This window comes from Rhinopithecus roxellana, chromosome 5 (assembly GCF_007565055.1).
Source record: "Rhinopithecus roxellana isolate Shanxi Qingling chromosome 5, ASM756505v1, whole genome shotgun sequence".
Taxonomy (NCBI): Eukaryota; Metazoa; Chordata; class Mammalia; order Primates; family Cercopithecidae; genus Rhinopithecus; species Rhinopithecus roxellana.
In genome coordinates this window covers 39,409,081-39,433,688 of record NC_044553.1, presented here as the reverse complement: position 1 = coordinate 39,433,688, position 24,608 = coordinate 39,409,081, and the positions used below count along the sequence as shown (strand labels likewise).

At 47.5% G+C, this 24,608-nt stretch overlaps 1 protein-coding gene across 2 annotated transcripts in view; it reads left to right on the top strand.

Annotated features, from left to right (window-relative positions):
* MYO5C (myosin VC) overlaps positions 1 to 24,608 on the top strand; it is a 107,678-nt gene that overhangs the window by 24,453 nt on the left and 58,617 nt on the right. The window contains exons 8-17 of one of the 2 annotated variants that reach the window (XM_030930653.1): positions 93 to 200; positions 5,632 to 5,738; positions 8,793 to 9,058; positions 13,271 to 13,352; positions 16,541 to 16,681; positions 19,280 to 19,405; positions 21,020 to 21,118; positions 21,929 to 22,012; positions 23,098 to 23,232; positions 23,675 to 23,772. In XM_030930653.1, coding sequence (XP_030786513.1) covers positions 93 to 200; positions 5,632 to 5,738; positions 8,793 to 9,058; positions 13,271 to 13,352; positions 16,541 to 16,681; positions 19,280 to 19,405; positions 21,020 to 21,118; positions 21,929 to 22,012; positions 23,098 to 23,232; positions 23,675 to 23,772 — 1,246 coding nt within the window. The remainder of the gene's footprint in view (positions 1 to 92; positions 201 to 5,631; positions 5,739 to 8,792; positions 9,059 to 13,270; positions 13,353 to 16,540; positions 16,682 to 19,279; positions 19,406 to 21,019; positions 21,119 to 21,928; positions 22,013 to 23,097; positions 23,233 to 23,674; positions 23,773 to 24,608) is intronic. The other variant, XM_010361389.2, reaches the window with a different exon arrangement.

Sequence of the window (24,608 nt, the reverse complement as noted above, 5' to 3'; positions counted from 1 at the left end):
GCTCATTAAGTACGAACTTCCTTTCTTCTGATAAATGTGTATGTCCAAATTTCTGTGTTACAGACATAACAAATCTTACTTTTTGATTTCAGGGAGTGCCGAAGAATTTAATTATACGAGAATGGGAGGCAATACTGTCATTGAGGGTGTGAATGATCAAGCTGAAATGGTAGAGACTCAAAAGACCTTCACACTACTGGGTAAGAGCAAATATCCCATCAAAGGATGTAGCCATTTTCCCTTAAAAAAAAAATTAAGGCCAGGCGTAGTGGCTCACACCTGTAATCCTAACACTTTGGGAGGCCGAGGCGGGCGGATCACAAGGTCAGGAGATCAAGACCATTCTGGCCAACGTGGTGAAACCAGTGTCTACTAAAAATACAAAAAATTAGCTGGGCATGGTGGTGGGAATCTGTAGTCCCTGCTACTCAGGAGGCTGAGGCAGAGGAATCCCTGGAACTCAGGAGGCGGAGGGTTGCATTGAGCCACTGCACTCCAGCCTGGCGACAGAGCAAGACTCCGTCTCAAAAACAAAATTAAAAGGGGATTCCCAGCATATGTGTGTTCTGAAGGCTCCTAATCAATTATAATTTTAGGACAAACCATCAGAACGTATTTGGAGACTAAGTGGTCAAGACTGCTTTTCCCTTAAAAAAGGTAGAAATTAACTGTTTTTTCTCCTCAGCCTTCCTGGCTCGCTGTCAGAGGCATGGGCTGCAAGCTGTGTGAGTGCTGTAATCTCTTCTAGGCTGAACACAAGGATGACTGGTGAAGCCAAGGTCTGATTCGGTTCAGAAGTGGAGTGTTGGCCCTCTGTGGCCTTCCTAGGTCTCCTGATGATGACAATAATGACAGCACTCATCTGGAGCTTACGATGTGCTGGGCACCATCCTAAGCACTTCATAACCCTGTGTGAACTCATTCAATCCCTACAACTACCCTAGGAAGTCAGTGCTGCTGTTTCTCCCATTTTACAAGCGGGAAACTAAGGCACAGAGACGGGAAGTGATTTACCCAAGGTTAGGCGGCGGATTCAGAGTAGAACTGGCTTTTGCACTCCAGGGTCTTCAAGCATCTCATTTTGTACAGAAAACCCCATCTTCTGTTGCTCGGATGTTGGCACAGGTGGAGCAGGCACGACTCTCACAGCACAGCCAGTTGCTCCCAGTCCTTCTCGCCTTACTTTTCCCACACAGAGCTCATGTTCAGAAAGGCTGTCTACCAGATGGTGTTTATAAAAACAGACATTTGCTCTCCCATTCTGTATGAGTCTAGACATCCACATGAAGCTGCCAGTCAAAGCTTTTGATCAGGGTGAGGCCATCGGCTATTTCTTTCTTTTTCTATTCTTTTCTTTTCTTTTTTTTTTTTGAGACGGAATCTTGCTCTGTCGCCAGGCTGGAGTGCAGTGGCACGACCTCTGCCTCCCCGGTTCAAGCAATTCCCCTGCCTTAGCTTCCCAAGTAGCTGGGATTACAGGCACGCACCACCACGCCTGGCTAATTTTTTGTATTTTAGTAGAGATGGGGTTTCACCGTGTTGGCCAAGACAGTCTCGAGCTCCTGACCTCGTGATCTGTCTGTCTCGGCTTCCCAGAGTGCTGGGATTACAGGTGTGAGCCACCACGCCCGGCCAGCCATTTCTACGTCTTGCTGAAATCTCTCTTGCTGGAATCTCCTACCAATTCATTCTAAGTGCTTTCATTCTTGTGGCCTGGTTGACTATATCTGAATGTAACAGGCTAAGAATTTCAAGTTAAATATATCAAAGGAATAGGCAAGACAATCACAGCTGGATAATGGAAAGTGAAAACAGGATGGTTTTCTAAGCAAAATCACCATCAGACTCTGTTCCCTCAAACCTGCTTCAAGGAGAAGGGCAATTTAAACATTTTATAATAATAAGGTAAACACTTTTGGCACTGATTCACATTTTCTGAAAATAATTATAGTCGTCATTTCAATCTCTGTATAATCTACTCCGTGGAGAGCGGGCTCAGTGGGTGAGGAGGGGACAGGTGGCCAAACTCTGGCTGGGCTGAAGGATATGCCCCGCCCTGCCCACCGCCGTCTCCCTGATCCTTCTGCTGTCTCTCACCTCTATCATGTCCTCCTCACGGCAAGGTAATGTAGGGCAAATCGAGTAGGTTTTGGGATCAAATGAATGTGAATTCACATCCTAGTTGGTATGAGTCTAAGGTTACCCACTCTGAGACTTGGTGTCTTTTTTTGAGATGGAGTCTCGCTCTGTCGCCCAGGCTGGAGTACAATGGTGCAATCTCGGCTCATTGCAACCTCTGCCTCTGGGGCTCAAGCAATTCTCCTGCCTCAGCCTCCTGAGCAGCTGGGATTACAGGCACATGCCACCGCCCCCAGCTAATTTATGTATTTTTAGTAGAGACGGGGTTTCACCATGTTGCCCAGGCCGATCTTGAACTCCTGACCTCAAGTGATCCACCTGCCTCTGCCTCCCAGAGTGCTGGGATTACAGGCATGAGCCACCGTGCCCAGCCAAGACTTGGCGTCTCGATCTGTGAGTGGCAGCACACCTTACCTTTCATGACAACTGGCGGAGGAAGTGTATGTAAAAGTCCCCAGCACCAGCCCAAGCACGTAGCTGGTGCGTGGTAACTGCTACTCCCTGCCTTCTAGCTCTCTACGTTCCCAGTTGTCCAAACCCTCACCATACTTTGAGTAAAACCGACTCTTCTTCCATGAAACCTTTTCTAATTTTTGGAGATCAGCAATTTGCAGCCATTTGCCCCTGTGTATCACACAACTTAGGTTATGTTTACAGATTTCCACATCACATTCCTCAGTCCCAGGGCCAAGACTGGGACAAGGCGAGAGAAGCACTCACCCTCAGGGCCCCGCATGTGTGGGATTGGCCCTGGACACTTAGCCTTTGCACAGACCTAGGTGTTTTAGACAAAGCCCTCTGGAGTTTTATAGAGAGGTGGAGTACTGTGTCCTCTCACAGCGTTAACAGTGATGGCTGCCTGCTGTGCTATGTGAAGTGGGCAGGTGGTAAGAGGCTGGGGCCACTGCACCTCTTGCCTGCACCTCTCCCTTCAAGAGAGGGTACCTCAGCAAGCGACCCTGCTCAATCTTTTCCTTCACCTCGCACGAGGTCATCAGGGACTCCTCTGTTTAGACACGCTAGGGTGAAGCTAGATGGCTCATGAACGCTGTGGGTCTTTTCTCATACTGTGGTGGGCACCGTTGTTAAACTGCTTAGATACACCTTGCCCAGTGTGACCTCGGGTGAGTTCCCTAACCTTCCTATGCCTTAGTTTCCTCTTCTGTGAGATGGGAACAATACTAGGATTCCTTCCTGTGGTTGCAGTGAGCATGAGAGGAGCTGATGCGTGGAAAATACCGAGGACAGTGCCTGAGGCGGTGTTCCGTTCGCCTTCCCCTCGCTTCTGCTGCTGAGGTCCCTCAGCCAGCATCACGATTGCCCCTGGAGAAGCGCAAGAGGATGCATTTTGATTAAAAAGCCCCTCTCCTCTGCTCTTCTGCTGTGTCTTTCTCATGTGATTCATCCACTGATCCCTGCCATTTGAGTGTTGCTATGCCCCTTGCTCTCTGATGGGACGAACACCTTGGAATCAGGCTGTCTCCGGGACCTCAGGCTCTAGGAACTTGACCGGTGAGCTCCCCCTGGAAATCTGATTCAGGCTGGCATTGCTTTTGTGTGACAGGCTCACTAAGGGTGATTACTTAACACAGGTTTCGAATTCTTTCTTTCATATTATTGCTTTGGAGTTGTCATCTCCCTTTTGCGTTTCTGGAAGGCCTGGAGTAGTTGAAGGGATTTAGTTATGGATCACAGAAAGCAGGGAGGAGTGCCAGGATGGAGGCTCCTGCACCTGGCGTTTTTAGTTGCTGCTTGTGATCACTTACCTGTCATTACTGTGGCGGAGGCCTAGGGCTGTGTTTCTGTGGGACACATCTGTCCTTCAGATGGAGGAGCTACCTCCAGATGGAAAGGCAGCAAGTGCCTGGACTCAGCTAGAGCTGGAGTCTTCCCTGTGTTCTTGGATTGAAAGCTTTTGAGACTGATTTTATTTAATCTTTGTAGTACAGGAGACTCGGCCAGGTGCAGTGGCTCATGCCTATAATCCCAGCACTTTGGGAGGCCGAGGAGGGTGGACCACTTGAGCCCAGGCATTCAAGACCAGCCTAGACAACATGGTGAAACCCCATCTCTACAAAAAGTTAGCTGGGTGTAGTGGCACACATTTGTAGTCCCAGCTACTCAGGAGGCGGAGGTGGGAGGATTACTCGAACCTAGGAGGTCAAGGCTGCAGTGAGCCATGATCACGCCACTGCACTCCAGCCTGGACAACAGAGTGAGACCTTGTCTAAAAAAAAAAAAAAAAAAAGTAGGTTTTGAAATTGTTAAAGAACGTGACCTACCTGCTAATGAAAACTCCAGGTATCCTCAAATGAGGGGTCACTGGCTTCCATTCCAGTGTCCATTCCAGGGAGGACCAGGCAGCCTGCCTGGTGTGAATGAGCCTGCCTGCCACCCCGAGCGCATCTCTCAGCTCCTCAGGTCACCACAGTGTCATTAACACACGCTGGGAGGATCCCGACCTGGCATCACCGGGCTCACAGCGTGCAGGTCTACACTGTGATTTGCAGGGTTTGAACACACAGTCCTTTCTAGCAGCTGGTTTGCTTTCTTTTTGGCTCCAGGAAATGTGCTAATGCCCTCATGGTGACTGAATATGGTATGTAGTTATAATTTCTATTCTACTTACTGCAATCAAAGTCCCAATGGGAAACATGGGGCAGGCTCACAATAGGATACAAGAGGGATTATTTATTATTTACAACTACAAAGTTGTGAGTGGAGTCTAGGGGATCTGCTAATACAAGGGGCAGTGGGCACCTGGGGGGCAGCGGCAGAACTGTTCACTGCTCTTTCCCATGTGGGCATCCAAGTGTTTCTGGGTTTCTGGAGCCTAGAAGGAGAGTTGGGTAAAGTCAGCCCCAGAGGAGTAGTGACCTCCTGTCAGTCGGGCCACGCAGCCAGCTGGAGGTAGCTTCGCAGGGACAGCGGCTGGGGAGGATGCACTCAGAACCTTCTCCGCTCCTCTCTCTCTTCTCCTGCCGGGGCTCCCCATGAATCAAGCCCAACCAAAGGCCAGAGGGCATGAAAGGCCATCACCTTGGTTTATAGCAAGTCTCTGGGGCAGAGAGCAGAGGATCTGGAGGGGCAAACGGAATCCCTCCAGCAATCCCACTTAGAAAATAATTCAGGGATTCAGAGAGCTTGTGAGCAAAAAGAAAAGTGAAAAACATTCAAAATCAAGCACAGAATCAAGGCAGGACGACTCTCCGAGGAACCTGATGTGAAACGGTTACTCGGGTATTAATTTTTGTGTTGAACTTCCTAGCAGGCATGGCAAAGGGGAAACCTGTGTATAGACACATATGGCGTGTGCCTACAGAGGTCGACTAGAAGGAATAGCGCACCAGAGGCCCCTGGGGTCCACTTCACATTCCTGTCCCAGAGCTTGGCACTGATGCCACCTGCATATCTCGAATGAATCCAGGTGCCCATCTTACTAGTCAGAGAAGAGATGCAGTATTCCTAATCTGGGAAAATGTTTGTTTTCAGGTTTCAAGGAGGATTTTCAGATGGATGTTTTTAAAATCCTGGCAGCCATCCTACATCTGGGCAACGTGCAGATCACCGCGGTGGGCAACGAGAGGTCCTCAGTTAGTGTGAGATGCTCATTTGTTTTACTTTTCCTTTGTCTGAGGGTCGTAGTGGAACCGGTTCGCAGCTGGCCTGCCTTTGCTTTTTAGCACCAGGCATAGACGGCCTCCTGGGTAGACTGGTTTAGCAGGAAGCAGGCGGCAAGGGTTTCCAGGGGTTGCCTTCAAGGAGTAAAGCCTCCTCCCCTTGCAACAGTAGAGGAGGGGAAATGTATCTTCTGTGTGTTTTTCTTTTATTCAACAAGTCCGTATGAAGCACCTACTAAGTGCCACGGACTGTGATAGCATCTGGGGAAACAGCAGTGAACAAAACAAAGCAAGAAGCCCTTCAGAGAGCTTATGATCAGGTGTTGGGAGGAGACACAACCAGCAAATATGGTCTCCGGCAGCTGGTGACGGCTGGCACAGAGGAAGGTGAAGCAGAGGGGGCATGCACAGGGGCTGTGTCTTTCATGTGGGGTGGTCAGAGAAAGCCTTTCTGAGAAGGCGGTGGTGGGCAGCGGCCTGAAGGGGATGAAGAAGCAGGTTGTACCTGTGGATGGGGAAAGAACAGCAAGTGCGGAAACCCGCAGGCAGAAGATGTCATTTGAGATACAGCAGGAAGGTCCATGTATCCAGAGGGTGAGTGACAGGGAGGGTGTGGATGAGACCAGAGGGAGAAGGGGGATGGCAGACCACGTAGGACCTTAAGGGCGCTGGGTAGTTTTCAGCAGAAGGACACTCACTACCTCCTTACACCTGCTTGAATCAGACATCAGTGGTGCTGGCTTCCTGGGAATGTGTTGTAAGTTTTGTGATAGATTTCTTTAATGGACGCAAGTTAATTTAGTGTGTATTTCTTCTATGATACATACTGTGAGTAGTGATTCTTGGGGGAGGGGTATGTGTTTAATTAGTCTCATCAATGTCCATGTGAAGAAGAAAATGAACACAAGTAAAAAATGTTTCTATGAAACACAGAATCTGCCTACCTTTAAAGCTTTGCATTAACAGTGACATGTCTGTCCTAGTCAACTCAGAATGCCATATCAAAATGCCACAGGCTGACTGGCTTCAACAGTAGACATTTGTTTTCTCACAGTTCTAGAGGCTGGAAGTCTGAGAGCAGAGTGTCAGCCTGCTCAGTTCTGGTGAGGACTTCCTGGCTCCTAGATAGCCACCTTCTCATTGCGTCCTCATGGTGGAGAGAGAGCAGACACTGTGTTGCCTCTTAGGAGAACACTAATCCCATCATGGCAGGCCTCACCCTCTTGACTTTCACCAACCCTGATTACCTCCCAAAGGCCCCATCTCCAAATACTGTCACGTTGGGGGTTAGGACTTCAACATCTGAGTTTTGGAGGGACACAATATTCAGTCCGTAACCATGTCTATTTTCATGTCCCTCAAATAACTGATGGGAATAGTTGATCATTTTGTGTACCCGGTGAGTTCTTGGCTGTCTGCTACCAACGGTTTGGGGAGAGAGCAGAGCTGAGTGGAGCATGAGCTCCTGGGCTCAGTGTTTCAGGCCTGTTGCTGTGACCAGGAAGTAATTCTCCTTCCTCTCCTCCAGCTTTCACCTCAGCACCCTTCCCATCCCCCCGCAGTGTCCACACCTCCCAGAGTGAGTCAGTTCCCCAAGTGGGAAAGCAGGGAGAGAGGTGACGAGAGGCCTGGGGGAGAATCTGGTGTGTCTGAAGTGGAAAGTCCCTCTGTTTCCTTGCTCAGTTACCTCAGAGAAGCTGGGCTTCTGCCCTTTTTTCCTTAAACCCCCAAAGACTAAAAATATGATTTCTACCCAACAAATGCCATCACACTGAGCCCTCTCCCGTGAAGCTTGTTATGAAGGTAGCATTTTGGAGGAGGAATTAACATTGACTGGCAGAAAATCCTTTGGAAAGTGTTCTAAGAATATCTGTGGAAAATTCCCAGTCCTATAATTATTGGTCCTAGATTTGGGATCTATTTCCACCCATTTGTATCAGGAACTTGAGATGTTGGACACGTTAAATTTGGACAAAGCCGTCTGACTTTTTGAAAAGCTGCTGCCCCTTTGCATTTTTTCCCCTAGCAGCACCTGCAGCTGAATTGTTTTTGACTCAGAAGGTTTCGTTCTTTCTTAGAAGGAAGGAAACCAAATGCCTCTGCCAGTCCCCTCCCTTATGAGGTCAGGCACGTCAAAGCCAGCTCTGTGTTAGTGTCATGTTGGTCAGCAGGAGTGTGGGTAGACCGCAGGAAAGGGCAGGACTGTTTCTGTGGCTTCCTCCACGGTGTCCTGAAGCTTTTTAGTGCAATCACGTGGGTTTCCTGGTGGGCTGGAATGGTGCCCGCAGGGGAGCCTGCCTTGGGAGTTCTCCTGACTGAGAGAGGAGCTGGGAGTCACATCCTTGCCTGAGGACAGGAGCCCTTTGTCCACACCGGCTGAAGGGAAATGGGAGCACCTCTTCCCTCTTTTCATCTGCTGACCAGCGGGGCAGCTCTCATGCCCGGGCTTGGGGGAGAAGCAAGATTTCACTTTGTGCATTCGGGAAAAGTCCCACCCCAGCCCTCATGTCAGCTGAGGCACTAGCTCAGCCACAGGAACCCCACCAGCTTCTGCCTGGCAACAATACCCAGGTACCTCCTGGACCATCATCCGGGCAAACCCCTGGCCACATGAGGTGGGGCAGGGTGAGTGCACACTCTGATAAATGGCCCAGGATGGTACAAAGGGAAGAGAGAGGGCTGCATCCACATCCACAGGAACAGGGCGGGGTCTAGGGAGGATGGCCTCCATGGCCTTAGTCACCACTGACATTCTTTGGTTAAAATGAAAAATCAGTGTGGGATGCAGCCCTGGACTCCGCAGCATTGCTGCAGGGGTGGTCTGCCAAGGGCCAGGTGCAGGACCCTTGCCAGTGCAGCCCTCCTGCTCTACTCCCAGGTCTGTCTCCACCTCCTGAGGCCTGGGCATCCTTGTGCCAGCTACTACTCAGCTCTTGCACAGGCCTGAGTGTGGGCACAGGGGCCTTGGCCGGGTGGGTTTGTGTGGCTTTGGATGACTGGGCCACCTGACGGGGCTTGTGCTTGTTTTTGAAGGAGGATGACAGTCACCTGAAGGTGTTCTGTGAGCTCCTGGGCCTGGAGAGTGGCAGAGTTGCTCAGTGGCTGTGCAATCGCAAAATCGTCACAAGCTCTGAGACGGTGGTAAAACCTATGACCAGGCCTCAGGCTGTCAACGCCAGGGATGCACTGGCCAAAAAGATCTATGCTCACCTGTTCGACTTCATTGTGGAGAGAATTAACCAAGCGTTGCAGTTTTCAGGCAAGCAGCACACTTTTATTGGTGTTTTGGACATTTATGGGTAAGATTCTCTTCAGTGAGCCTGTCTTTCCTCCTTTAAATGTTGAGAGTCATGTGGTTTTTAGATTATTTTGTTCTGGTTCCTTTGTATTTCACATGATTAGAAAGACAACATTCTTTGCTTTTGCCCCTATAGATGCTGAGTATACTCTACTGGGCTATGGTGCCGTTTATTTAAAGCGCATTAAAGAGATGCTGAATTAGTAATGGCTAGCGTTAAGAGCTTACTGTGTGCCAGCTCTGAGGCTGCTTGACTTCCCTGGGCTTTCTCACTTAATTCTTAAGGAACCTCATAACTATCCCCATTTTAGAGCTGCAACAACCAAGGCTTAGAAAGACTCAATAACTTGGTCACAGTTGCTCCACTGGTGGGAAAACCCAGCCCAGTTGTGAGGCTCCTGCTTCTGCTTTTCCCACCAAAGGCCCCTGAGGTGTGGAGCCCCAGGGTTCCTTCCCATTCAAATCACAGGGGATGACAAGTCACCTAGGCCTGCACCTTGCCCAAGCCCAGCGGCCAGAGGTAGACTGAACCCAGGTCTCTGATCAGCCCCCCCCGCCCCCGCACCCCAGTCATTTTCTGTTCTCGGGTGAGAAGGTCTTGGATTTTCCCCAGCCCTCCTCCAGGAGGTCTTACCCTTCATCCCATCCTGGAATTGGGTTCTTTTTCATTGTCTCTGCATGGTCCTCCTCTAAACCCCAGGCCCAGCTCATGCTGAAACTGCTAGGGAGTAACCAGAGTGGAAGCTGGTTACTTCCACTCTGTAACCAGGGCTCCGCAGAGATTGTTATCCCTCAGGCTTTTCTCAGCAGCTGGCCCCAGTGCCTAGCCCTTGCCCCTCTCCTGGGACCCACCCTGGTTTCTTAGCAGGAGAAGGGGGAAGATTGACCCATGAAAGGCATCGTGGAGTGTTCCACCTGGATTGGGGGATCTTCCCCCACACCCTGGCAAAAAGCAGCTCAACCCCATTCCCCATGCAAAGGGGAGAGCCGAGCCCTGGCCTTCATGGCCCTGCTGCTGCCTCCTGGGGAGGAGCGGGACAGGGCCACACCACGCTGTTGGACTTGCACCCAGGTGGAGAGGCACCTTTTCCCATAGCTGTCAAATGGGAGACAGTGCCTCAAGGGAGTTGCTTTGGTTAATTTAGATCCTACGTTAATACGTATGGCTCCCAATTAATAGTACGTGTCAACAGTTATAAAATGCTTAATACATTACTGGGATAGTCTAGTCAATTATTTACCTGGTCTTGTTCCAAGAAAGTGTTTGAGCAGCCAGTAAAAGCTCAAGTGAACTTTTAAAAATGGATAGTCCTCATTAAAAATAGTCCTGTTTCACTGTGGTGGAAATATGTAATTGTTCTGTTATTCCCTGTTCTTTTGGGCGTTTTCAAAATGTATTTTTAAATAATGGCAGTTCTTTATTTTAAGAGTATATTTCTTTTTTTTTTTTTTTTTTTGAGACGGAGTCTTGCTCTGTCGCCTAGGCTGGAGTGCAGTGGCACCATCTCAGCTCACTGCAACCTCCGCCTCCCAGGTTCAAGCGATTCTCCTGCCTCAGCCTCCTGGGTAGTTGGGATTACAGGCACCTGCCACCACACCTGGCTAATTTTTTGTGTTTTTAGTAGACATGGTGTTTCACTGTATTAGCCAGGATTGTCTCGATCTCCTGACCTTGCAATCTGTCCACCTCGGTCTCCCAAAGTGCTGGGATTACAGGCGTGAGCCACCGTGCCCAGCCATTATTTCATATTTTTATCTAACAGATGTTTATATCCCAGGCACTGTGTTGGAGGCAATGGTTGAACAGCATAGACACACGGCTCCTGCCGCCGTGGGACTGAGACTGGTGAGGGTGGCAGGCCGGCAGTAGAGGTTGGGATGAGTCCTGGGAAGGGAAGAAGGTGTGCTGGAAGTTAACAGGGGATGGGGACAGAGAAGGGGCAGCCATGTGCAAGGAGTAGCAAACTGGACGGTGGCCCCCAGGCGGGATCCACGACCACTGTAGTAAGGAATTTGAATTTTTCAGCTATGTGGAAAAACCTGAGACAAGTATTTATAAATTCACAAAGACTTGTTAGAATAAATTATTTTAAGATTCCTCTCAAAAATTCTAACAACAGCCTCTTTGCTGCCACCCTTGAGTTCATGATACGCCTCCAAAAAAATCAGCTTTCCTCTAGGCAACAGGGCTGCAGCCTGGGGCCAAGCCTTTCCCGCCCCCTCCAGCAGCCTCACTTCTAGGCTAACCCTCGCCCAGGCGTACCTGCAACTTTTGAGAAAGCTCATCTTGACTTGGAAATAAGGAAGCTTCAAAGGAAGAGTTAGCATCTTTGAAAGCAGGTAAAGCTGAAGCTGTGAGCTTCAAGGTCTAAGCTGAGAGCGGACGAAGGCTATTGACTCCCCGGCCTGTCGTGTGTTATGTTCTTTGGATCCAGAGTTGGAAAAGCCTGGGTCTGGGGGTCAGACCCCTCGGAGTGAGCTCCATAGCGTACCAGTTGCGTGACCCCAAGAAAGTCACAGAACCTCTCCAAGCCTCAGTTTCTGCATCTACAAGATGGGGCCTCTCTTGCAGGGTGATTTTGAAGACGAGATGGAAGGTATGCAGGTACCTTGAAAACCATAAGCATGGATCCAATGTGAAGTGTTATCACAGTCAACGTGCCTCTAGCATTTTAAGTCACAGATCTAGCTCTTTCCATAGGTCCTAAACTTCAGTTCTTTGTGCCCCCAAATAATGCATTGATATTTGACATTTTGCCAGGTTCTAGAAAGCCCTGCCCTTGGCCCCAGCTGTGAGCTGCAGAGCTCAGTGAGAGCCTTTTGAATCTCCCCTAGGCCCAGCCCTGGCCTTGCTTCCATGAGCAGACCAGCCTCCAAATCTCTGAGCCACCAAGGCTGTGTGTGGAATGGGGCCGTTCAAGCTGCCATGAGTCACCCTGGAGCTACCTAGAGGACAGTCCAGGTTCTTACCCTGCCCAGGAATTCCAGATTGAGCCAAACCAGCTCAGTCAAGTGAGACTCTCAGGGGACCCATGGTAGGAGCTGGCAGGAACCTCTCAGGATTAGGGTGATTAAGAACAAAGCTTTGGAGGCACCAAACACTGGGGTCGAATTGCATTTCTGGCACCACTTGCTGGCTGTTGGTCCTCACCATGGTCACTCCTTCTCTGACCCTCGTGTGTGACAGTGGAGCCACAGGAGCCCTTCACATAGGGCTGTGTTAGGGTTAAGGGAGGTGACATGCATAAATGCTGACACCTTAAAGCTCTCAGCAAGCTGCCTTCCAGCAGGAGCGCATCTGGCCAGGTGGTACATTTGGTGCCTCTGTTTTGTTCCACCCACAGCATGTTTTGCAGAGTGACTCACTTAAAAGCCCCAGTTTTCTGACTTTTCTTGAGAACCAGTTAATCTAACATCCTGGCCCACATTCATCCATGGCTAAGCCGGCAGGAGCTGAGTAGCAGCTGCCCCTTGGACAATCCTGATGGCTCTCCAGGCCCCACACGGCTCACTGTTGTGCCGTATCCAGTCTGCTTCCCAGGCCTGTCCCCACTGGCTCCTCTCAGTTCTTGAGCTTGCAACTGCAGAGGCAACTGATGAAAGTCTGAACATGGAAGCCAGCTGTGTCTGTCTCGTCCCTGACGGAGTGTGCTGGGCTGTAGGATATGAAATGACTTTGTCCTTTTCCTCCAGGAACTAGGAAAGCACCCCTTCGGGAGGCAAAATTGTGCCGCAATTGTGCTGCTCCTCCCCTCAACAGACAAGGAAAGGAGAATAGGAAACCACATTGCCTTCTCATTGGAGGCACAGGCATCACAGTTAGGCAGCTTCGCAGCTAAGTTCTGACACAAGCTGTGTGACTTTTGGCAAGTTTCTTAACCTCTCGGGCTTATTTTTGACCTATAAAGTCAGAATAACAATTGCCAATATCACTGTTGTTGTGCGGACTACACCATATCGTGTCATGCCTATTTTAATGCCTTGCTTGGGGTAGGTGTTTTATACCTACCAGATTCCTTCCAGGGGACAACCGGGAAAAGGGTTATATAGAAACTGACTACTAGGATATCATTAAAACCAGAAGCTTTGAGGGGCATTTAAAACTTGTAGAAGATATAGCAAATGTTTAAGCTTCTAAGTCAAAAAATATCTATAAACAAATGCATATGTCCTGCTTCAGGTTATATTTTAACTTGTTTAAATTGTATTTCAGTTTTGAAACCTTCGATGTGAACAGCTTTGAACAATTTTGCATCAATTACGCTAATGAAAAACTGCAACAACAGTTTAACATGGTAGGTGCCCCTTCTGCCTTCTTGACTAGTTCTCAGCCGTGTGTGTGTGTGTGTGTGTGTGTGTGTGTGTGTGTGTGTGTGTGTGTGTGATCATGGAAAGAGGCATTCTTCAGGTTTCAAATTTTTATGCAAGGAGCCTCACGCTGGGTCACTGCACCACCTTGTGGCCAAATCTTGAAATCACACCCTCTCATCTATTTGCTTTTTTGAATCACCTGCCAATGTGTGAGCCTCACTGCGCCTCTTGGATACAGACCCTCTCTGCAGCCAGGCAAAACTATTAAGTTGGTTGCCTGAGGCCTCCACTTTCTTTCGAGCCTCTCTGTCTTTGCACCTGCTGCTTTCTCTGCCTTAACCCACCTGCTCCTGTTTTTTCCCCATTGCTTTATCTTCACCTGGCCAACTCCAGCTTGTGTTTTGAGATCCAGCTTCCCTGAGAGCCTTCCGTGACACCTCCTGGCCTCCCCCTATGTGCTTCCTTATCACAGGCCCGTCACATGGGATTATCATCATTTGCATGCAAGTCTCCAAATAGACTTGGTCACCTGGAGAGTCCAGGACTGGCATTCTTTGTCTCTCTCAGCCCAGTGCTTATCTCGGCGCATGCAGCACTAAACAGCAGATGGCCAATGGATTATGGGAATGAGTTTCTCCAACCTTAATTTAGAACAAGACATATATGGTACCTTCCTAACTACTGATAAGATCAAATGTATCCTCCCATGGAAACAGACAGGAGATGGATTCCAATTTTTTTTTCCACTAGGAAGATTTGTTTATTCAAAAGACATTTTTGAGTGCATATTGTGTATACCAGGTACCAAGTTAAGTGCTGAGATAGAAAAATGAATAAGACAATTTTTAAAATGTTGACTAAATGCTACTTGTGGCTGTTTTGGCATTTATTATTGCTATGTGTATTGAATACAATTTCAGCCTCTTAAATCAGTTCCCTAGATGCAAGAACTTTAGTGAATTCACTTTTGAACTCCCAACAGTACTGATGCCTTTCTGCTCCTAACAGAAATCGATGAAATTAAAAGTTGATTGGACATCCTTCTACATTGGCTCTACCATGAAACTACCCTCATATTTTTTAAATAATTGCCTCCTTCACATTTCTTTTTGATTCTGTTTCTGAAAAGCCACGAAAGTGAAAATGCTTTACTAACTCACATTTTCCTTTTAACCTACATCCTAAACTTTGGCTACATGTTCATGGGAAGAATTTTGATTCCGGTTCATAATAGAAATCATGTATTAATACCCTAACAGTTACTCCATGGGAAGGTTATACCTTTGTTAGTGTTTAGTCTTATTCTGCCTCAGAACCCCTGAGGAAAAGTCTTGGAGAGCTTGGGCTTTGGCTCAAACTAAATTGGGTTTGAGTCTCAGCTCTATCCTCCCTCTGGGACCTTGGGCTCTCTGAGCCTCTGTTTCCTTGTTTTAAAAATGAGTCATCATTACACATTGTATGCATGTGTCAAGATACCCCATGTACCACAAAACTATGTACAACTATTATATATCAATTTAAAAAGAGTCAATAATAGCTGTCTAATATTGGGAGAAGACTAACATTGAATCCTACTCAGAAGTTTCTTTTTTTTTTTTGCCCAGAATTAATTCATGTATAACCATTAAATTTCATTCCAGTGTAAATTTCTATTTCTTTAGCATTTGCAAGGCTTTCCTGGAAATTTAACATTAATAACTACAGCTGAGGTTTATTCCAAGTGCATATTCAGTATAACTCACCTGAAGTCCAACTCTCTGTGGCTGCTACCCTGTCCCCTGGCTGCAATGGCGTGCTGCTCCCCAACATGTCCACCTTACCCTCAAAGGACACCAATGCCAGATGGCTTGCCAAAAATCACACATCAGAGGCTGCAATTCTGTTTTTTCTTTTTTCTTTTGTTATCCCCTCCTGTTCTTCTTCCTCATCCACTTCCTCCTCCTTCTCTTCCTTTTTCCTCTTCTCCTTTTTCTGAGTCATCTGTCCATCTGGAGATCCTCCCAGGAGGGGTAGTACCTTCCTTCAGTTGTCGGCACAGGAAGCTTTGGTTAGGACTCTCCTGATCTCTGGTCCCCCTCATCTGGCTGCCACTGGGCCTTGCACCTGATGCCCGGAGGGAGCTCAGCAGTAGCAGGTGTAGAAGTGCAGGTGCCACCTTCTCCTCTCAGCCCACTTACCCTCCACGTGACTTTCTGTGGTCAAGTCACAGCGTGGACCCTGTGTCCTGAGCCTGATGTTCATCCTGACCTCTTCCCTCCTCATCCTCCTCCCCAAGTCGCAGCCACCAAGAGCATCGGGCTGAGTTCCTCACTGGTCTCATTGCCTCCGGTCCTTCCCTCCTCTGAGCCATCCTTCAGGTCTCGTCATAATCCCTCCACCCTCCAGTGGGTCCTCACTGCTCCTAGAAAAAGGCCATAGGCCCAGAATTCTCTAGGGAGGGTGTGAAGGTCTCGGATGATCTGACTCTGCCATTCTTTGCCACCTCATTGCCTGCTGTCCTCCTGTACTTTCTAACCTGCTTGAGGTGCGTTTCTCAAGCACCCATTGAGCTTTTGTGCGGTTCCCATTGGGATTCTCCATGGGAGGCTTTTGTTCTTGATGCCCTACCGACCCCACCCCACCTCACCATACCTCACCACACCTCACCACCTGCCAGCCAAACTTTCTTTCATCCTCCATGGTAGGCCTGAGTACATCCTCTGGGAAGCCTCCCTGATACCCCTACAGCCCAAATAAGTAGTGCACAAAGATCTCTAAGCAGTGAGCTTCTCTCACTGGCCCTGCAACTAGCATTCTCAGGTAGGTTGGCTCCACCCAGCCAGGCTGCATTAGGCCAAAGAGACTAGATTTGTCCTTGAATAGCTCCTAGCAGGAAGGGGCTGTAGGACCACACTGAGTACCATGTGGTGCTGGTGGTGACACAGGCTGGCCCAAGCCATGTCCTGGGAGGTGGAGACCCACTCAGACTAGGTGGGAGGATGACAGCTAGACCCACTTTAGGAACTCAGTGGTATTGATCATAGTGTGGGCCTTGTCCATACTTCAGGGGCTTCCTGTTTAAACATAAATATTACAGATCAACCATTTATGTTTTCCAAATGCTTACGTCCTGCTCTTTGGAAACACATTTTAATATTCTGTTTTACTTTCTGTATTAACTTTGAATTCCCAGCATGTCTTCAAACTGGAACAAGAAGAATACATGAAGGAAGATATCCCTTGGACGCTGATAGATTTCTATGACAATCAACCGGTTATTGACCTGATTGAAGCAAAAATGGGAATTCTGGAGTTACTGGATGAAGAATGTTTGGTATCTTTTAAGAATAATTGTTTTTTTCAACTTTTAAGTATTAACAGATGAGCATTTTGCAAAGCAGTTTTTTTGAAGTGTGCTTGTAAAATCCTGATGTTTACCCAGTTGATTGGGTGGATATTAATGCTGGGACAGCATCCACAGCAGGGACCCCAGAGGGCCCACTGGGCCTTTTGCCCTCAGTGTGTGTAAACCACCCCTGGGGAGCTGCACCACCTCTTAGGTAACGTCCAGCATGGAGGCTGTCCCAAGGTGTATGTAGAAACATGCATGGAAACAGCAAGTGACTCCACTCAAGTTGTCGGTGACTAATAACAATTGAGTTTTCTTTTACATCCTGATTCTTGTGAGTCATCAGCTATATCTGAAAAATCAACATCGTATGATTCACCGGAAGAGCTCTCTAGGAGTTTTCTTCTTACCATTTCCCTCTGGGAAACCCTGAAGTCGGCCAGCCTGGCAGTGTCTCTCGTGGGGGCACAAGAACAGATAATCCCCGAGAGAGGATTAATAAGGTTTCGGGGTTAAAGGATTGTTTTTTGGGTTTTGTTTTTGTTTTTGTTTTTTTTGAGATGGAGTCTTGCTCTGTCACCCAGGCTGGAGTGCAGTGGTATGATCTCAGCTCACTGCAACCTCCACTTCCTGAGTTCAAGCGATTCTCCTGTCTCAGCCTCTGGAGTAGCTGGAATTATAGGCGCCCACCACCAGGTCCAGCTAATTTTTTTTTTTTTGAGACGGAGTCTCACTCTGTTGCCCAGGCTGGCGTGCAGTGGTGTGATCTCGGCTCACTGCAACCTCCGCCTCCCGGATTCAAGCGATTCTCCTGCCTCAGCCTCTTGAGTAACTGGGATTACAGGTGCACACCACCACGCCCAGCTAATTTTTGTATTTTTAGTAGAGATGGGGTTTCACTGTGTTGGTCAGGCTTGTCTCAAACTTCTGACCTCATGATCCACCTGCCTCAGTCTCCCAAAGTGCTAGGATTACAGGCTTGAGCCACCATGCCCAGCCATGCCTGGTTAATTTTTTCTTTTTTCTTTTTTTTTTTTTTTGAGATGGAGTCTCACTGTCTCCCAGGCTGGAGTGCAGTGGTGTATCTTGGCTCACTGCAAGCTCTGCCTCCTGGGTTCATGCCATTCTCCTGCCTCAGCCTCCCAAGTAGCTGGGACTACAGGTGCCCGCCACGATGCCCAGCTAATTTTTTGTATTTTTAGTAGAGACAGGGTTTCACCCTGTTAGCCAGGATGGTCTCGATCTCCTGACCTCGTGATCCGCCCGCCTCAGCCTCCCAAAGTGCTAGGATTACAGGCGTCACTGTGCCTGGCCAATTTTTGTGTTTTTAGTAGAGACAGGGTTTCCGTCTCAAAAAAAAAAAACAATCACATATATCAAGAACAAATTTTGCAACTAGCTTAGTACAAGGAGGTATGCTCTTATTTCAAGGAGTGAGTTAATTAGGAAGTAAAATCAGAAAAACTATTTTCCTGAGGCAAGGGAAGGGGAGGACTCTCTATTCAGGTGCCAGCCTTTTCCCATTCACCCGTGAATTAAGGTCATGTTCATGTAATGGAACCCACACTATTTTTTTCCTGAACCTTTAGACTTCTTTGGGAAGAAATAAAATACCGCCTATTTTTTTAGAAATAAAATTCTTCGGCCAGGCCCCGTGGCTCAAGCCTGTAATCCCAGCACTTTGGGAGGCCGAGACGGGCGGATCACGAGGTCAGGAGATCGAGACCATCCTGGCTAACACGGTGAAACCCCGTCTCTACTAAAAAATACAAAAAAAAAAAACTAGCTGGTCAAGGTGGCAGGCGTCTGTAGTCCCAGCTACTCGGGAGGCTGAGGCAGGAGAATGGTGTAAACCCGGGAGGCGGAGTTTGCAGTGAGCCGAGATAGCGCCACTGCGCTCCAGCCTGGGCGACAGAGCGAGACTCCGTCTCAAAAAAAAAAAAAAAAGAAATAAAATTATTCATTCTAAAGTCATTGTGCGACCATTTCTTTTTAAAGTTTTGTTCTTTAAAGGGACATTGATGTATCCATTAAAATATCACCTCAAATACCCCACACATATATGTAATTGTTATTTGTCAATTAATAATTTTTAAAGTGCTTTAAAGATTAAGCTCAAGGACAAATTGATGCCTAAAGTTGCTTTTTTAAAAGCCTCTAAGGCCAGGCACAGTGGCTAATGCCTGTAACCCCAGCACTTTGGGGAGGCCAAGGTGGGCAGATCACCTGAGTTTAGGAGTTGGAGACCAGCCTGGCCAACATTGTGAAACCCTGTCTCTACTAAAAATACAAAAATTAGCCTGGCGTGGTGGCAGGCACTTGTAATCCCAGCTACTTGGGAGGCTGAGGCAGGAGAATCACTTGAACCCAGGAGGCAGAGGTTGCCGTGGACTGAGATGGCGCCGTTGCACTCCAGCCTGGGTGGAAGAGCCAGACTCCATCTCATAAATAAATAAAAGCCTGTAATTGAGAGCAGTTCACCAAGGTGCCAAATCACCTTGGTTTCTTAGAATTAGTGCTTTTCCTCGCCTGTATGAATCTCTAGTTTTCTTACTTGCTAGTTGGTGTGTTTTTGTTTTCCAGTTGCCACATGGAACTGATGAAAACTGGCTTCAAAAGCTGTATAATAATTTTGTCAACAAGAACCCTTTGTTTGAAAAGCCTAGAATGTCGAACACATCCTTTGTCATCCAGCACTTTGCTGATAAGGTACTGTGAAGGTCTCCAGCAATGCTGTCGACCCCAGAACCCGCACAGCCTCCGGAAGGAGTAGGCAGGCCGGGAATGTTTCTGGTCAGATTCAGGTCACACTTAACATGTAGCTTTGATAAGTGTGTGTTTAACAGTTCCTGATTTGTTTTTATGATGACATACATGAGTTTCAACTGTACTACTTTAAAGACGAATGTGTTGTTAGAAGACCTCACTTCTGATTTTGAATTTACTGTGAATTCGTTAACCTCTTACCAGTTTATTTTCTGTATGAAATTGTGATAATGAAGACAGCGTAATTCTTTGCTATGATGAAAGCTGTATCTTTTTCTGAAGTTCTGTTTGATTAAACTGGACTATATTACAATGGCAACATAGGTTAATTCACGATGTTGATGGGTTATCTTCGTGCTTTTTTTCATCTTTTGTGTCTTTTTTCTTCTTTATATGTCTCCTTTTTCTTTTTGCTAAGCAGATGTTACTTGTCTGAAATGAAAAATTTTTGTTAAAATCGCGTTATAGAAAGCTTAGAAAACAGAAGGAAAAAAGTGCCATAACCACCTGTCCTAAATGCACATCCTTATTTGTTTTCCTTCCTTAAGGGAGCTCCTACCTCCTCCCATGTCCTGGTTGGGTGTTGCCTTGGTAGCCTGGCCCAGTGCCAGGGCTCACGGGAATGACTTGTGCTTGTCTGTGTTTATTGTAGAGGCTGGTGCTGTGAGTCAGAGCTGGTCACTCCCGAGTGACCTGATGGTGGAGGGAGGGGACAGCAACCTGGAAAGCTGTGATCACCTTTGTGTGCTCGCAGAGGACTGTAAAATATTAAAATATAGGATTGGCCGGGTGCAGTGGCTCACACCTGTAATCCCAGCACTTTGGGAGGCTGAGGCGAGTGAATCGCTTGAGGCCAGGAATCTGAGACCAGTCTGGCCAACATGGTGAAACCTTGTCTCTACTAAAAAATACAAAAATTAGCCAGGCATGGTGGCACGCACCTGTAATCCGAGCCACTCAGGTGACTGAGGCAGGAAAATTGCTGGAACCTGGGAGGTGGAGATTGCATTGAGCCGAGATCACGCCACTGCACTCCAGCCTGGCTGACAGAGTGAGACCCTGTCTCAAAAAAAAAAAAAAAAAAGTTAAGTTTTTAGTGCTTAGACTTTTTCAGACGGGCTCCTGAAAAGATGCCTATGAAATGAATGATCATATGTTAAATTATATTTTCTAGCTATTGTCTTATAATGTCAGGGTTCTGGTCCCATGGGAAAAGGGAGGGGTCGGGGGGGGAAAGACCAGACTCCATAAAAAGCACTTTCAAGGGTCTCTCTTTATAGGATGTAGTTTCTGTACATGTAAATTCTCTCACCTGCCACTTCCAGGAAGTCTCCCTTCGCAGAACTAGGCAGCGTTTGGGCTGGACTGTGGATCGATTGGTGGGAAGAACCCACACACACTGTGGGGTTAGATGAGGTTTTCAGTCTCACTGGCCAGGGAAATCAGGTCCTATTGAATGCAAGGCAGCTGAGCTTAGATGTAGGCACTCAGCACATCTTCCCTTGGTCCCAGAGTCCCCAACAGAGGCACCAGCTGCCTGTGACACTGTCCCCACAGATGCTGGCCCGGACCAGGACAGCTCTATATTTGCCACCTTTGCCTGTCTGTCCTAGTGGCTCACACCACCATTCTGGAAGAATTTGTACAACAATCCAGGTACTTCATTCACAAAGAAGCGTTTACAAACAGCCGGTGTTCCTGGATCTTAACCTACCGGCAAGGATACTTCCTTGCCTGGGGTACAAAGCAGAGGCCATGCCCAGGAACCCTCTGCCTCCAGATTCCAGCACTCTCCCCTATTTCCTCATTGTCAATTTTTAAAATTAATTTTAATATATGTTTTTAATTTATGAAAAATATATTATCACATATTAAGATATACAATCCAGAGGCATAAACTAGAGAGGTTGAATGTTTAAGCAGCCACCCTGATATGCCATGGTTTGAGGGATTCGAGAAGCCTTACTCATCAGAAAGGGCAGCATGGAGAAGTTTTCCAAGCCAGATTCAAGCAGTGCGAACGTTTACCAACTCTAAACCTGCTTCTATCCTTTCTACCACATTAATGTTGATTTAGGAAACAATGTCTGTTTGAACCCAGTGAACACCACTAAGCTTTTTCCTCCTCCTGGTGGCTTCAAAGCCAAAGGGAGACCTAAGTCAGGTGTTCTTGTATGAACTGCACATACCGCAGGGAGCAACGGGACCCCTGTGGCCAGAGGGAGCTGACAGGTGAGTGCAGAGTGATCAGCAGGCAGGTGAGAGATCCAGGTGGTAGGAGAGAAGACATACTCCCAGCTTATACATAATGGGGCTGCTGTGGTGACGCACAGAAAACAGACCTATTTTTGTAAGGGCGCCTCTATAGCCTTTTTATTAATCTTTCTTTAAAAAGAGATGAAACTTGTGCTTAGAGCCTGTATTCTTTGGCCTCTTTGGGAATAATTAATTGCTTCCTCTGTATAGGTAGAGTATAAATGTGAAGGTTTCCTGGAGAAAAACAGAGACACCGTCTATGACATGCTGGTTGAAATCCTGAGAGCAAGCAAGGTCTGTAAAGTCCTAGTGGTAACTGAAAGTGTTATATAATTGACATGGATCTAGATGTACATAAGGAAAGAGTAATGAGAGAGAGAGTGTGTGTGTGTGTGTGTAAACTCTCTGGACAGTGGTAACTTGTAGCTCACAGTTACAAAAAGATAACTACTATAAATCTACTACATGCAAAATCAGAAATCAAACATGCAGATGACAGGAAGGACAGCTAATAGAACCATTAAAAAATCACAATTCCAACCAGACGTGGTGGCTCACACCTGTAATCCCAACACTTTGGGAGGCAGAGGTGGGTGGATTGCTTGAGGCCAGAGGTTTGAGACCATCCTAGCCAAAAAGGCAAGACCCCATCTCTTCTAAAAATACAAAAAATGTTAGCAGGGAGTGGTGACATGCCTGTAGTCCCAGGTACTTGGGAGGCTGAGGTGGGGAAGACTGCTTGGCCCTGGGAGGTAGAGGCTGCAGTGAGCCATGATTGCACCACTGCACTCTAGCCTGGGCAACAGAGCAAGACCCTGTCTCCAAACAAAACAAAATATGAAATTCACTCTGAGAGAAGATAAGACATTTAAAGAAATAACTGATATAAAGCAGAAGGTAGTAAGTGCTTTTAAAGAGGTACAAATACAAGATGAAGACGGTTCAGAGAAGTTGGGATTCGTTCATTCATTGTGAAGGGGGTGGGGCTGGAAAATATTTTAAGAGATTCATGGGTAGGGTTTGGATTTGCAGGGATGAGAATGTGGAGTAGGAGGGAGGAGATTGCAGGTGGAGACACAGAGTGAGCCAGGCACGGAGGTGAGAATAGTAGATGTTTCCACTTTCTGACACTTAGAGTGATACCCACATACAGATATTCACACACTTTTCTTCTCTGTTCCCATTCCTGGGAAAGAAGCCATGGGCCATCCCTAGGGAAGACAGTCCTCTTGTGGAATTGAGATTTGGCTGTAGACGTTGATGAGGTTGTTCACTGCCCACTAGTTTAGCTGGGTTGTTGTCACCGTTTATGTGGCTTGTATGAGTGAGGACTGTGGATAGTTGTTTTTGGACATTGAGATCCTCTCTGTTCCTTCCAGTTTCATCTCTGTGCCAACTTTTTTCAAGAAAATCCAGCTTCTCCTTCTCCTTTTGGTTCAATGATTACAGTTAAATCTGCAAAGGAAGTCATCAAGCCAAACAGCAAGCATTTCCGGACCACAGTTGGGAGCAAGGTACTGAGAAGGTGTTTGAGAGTGAGGGTTCTAAAGGTAGGGCCAGGCCCTGGGGAGCCAGGGCACTCAGAGGACCTACATTCCAGGCCTGGACATGGATGGATGCTGGGGCTCTTCCAGTCTAACATGCACTCCACTGCAAAAAGTTCATCGTCGTCATACTTCCGCCTCCAAGGCAGCACGCACTGGAGCGAACCACACTTTTGCACAATAACATGGTTTATTCAGTTCTCTGCTGTCTGGGAGTATTAGTGTTTTGTCCAGAACGGTAGGACATGCTGATAAACCATAGTCATGGACTGAAACCTTTCATAAAAGGTGTTTATACGTGAGGTTAACTTTTCTTCCTATTGAGTAACTTAACAAGGTTGGGCTGTGTTTTACCGTGATATAAGCAGAAATTATTTCAGAGCCATGTTTGATCTCTAGCTTTGTTTCGTAGTTCCGCAGCTCTCTGTACTTGCTCATGGAGACCCTCAATGCGACAACGCCCCACTATGTTCGATGCATCAAGCCAAATGATGAGAAGTTACCCTTCGAGTAAGTGTTCTTATGCAACTCACAGTGAAGATGCGGGGAGGCAGTTGCTGCCATAAAGTTCGAGAATTTGCTTCCAGTTGTCTTGAGATTCACCCTGTGTCTGGGTTTTTTTAGTGATTTAGAACAATGCTGCCCTTTACATAAAATGTTAGCTCAGCCCCTCTGGTTAAACCCCCTCATCTCCAGGGCTCAGCAAAAGGGCTAGATTTGAAAGAATCTTCTACAACTAAAGTTTTTGCAACTGAGCCAGAACCTGTTACTTGATTAAAAGAAGAATGAGTATGTGTGTTTGTAGAAGATCGTGGAAGGTCGGAAGATTTGTCCCCACACGTGATGGCATGAGGCATTAGGCTTGCTCTCTGGGACCCCACGGAGGAGACCCAATGCCTGTGAATATAAGATGTAACGAGTCCCTTGTAGCTTACTAGAGCTGAAAGAGGTGCCTAAAGGGGGATGAGCTGTCTACGGAGGTGGTGAGTGTGTCCGTGGGTCACCAGATGGGTGAGACCTAAGCTGCAGAGCCACCTGTTGGGTGTTTTGTAGAGGAAATTCAAGCATCAGTGGGTGCTTGGGCCAGGCGAGCTAGCACATTTCTTTCCACTTGGTTGTTTGAAGCTCAACTCAAAGGCCGGTTCCCTCAAGGCCTTCTCCCTGCCACCTCCATCAGAGTCAGCTGCTCCTTTATATCCCACTGCACCTTTCTGGACTGTTTTGCAGAGGTGCTATTTTTCTTGGTCATGCAATAGAAACGTACTAAGTATCTGCTGGGTACCTGGCACAGGGTCACAGTCTAGGCAGGTCTGCTGTGCCTACTTATGGGCATGTTGAGCAGTTAC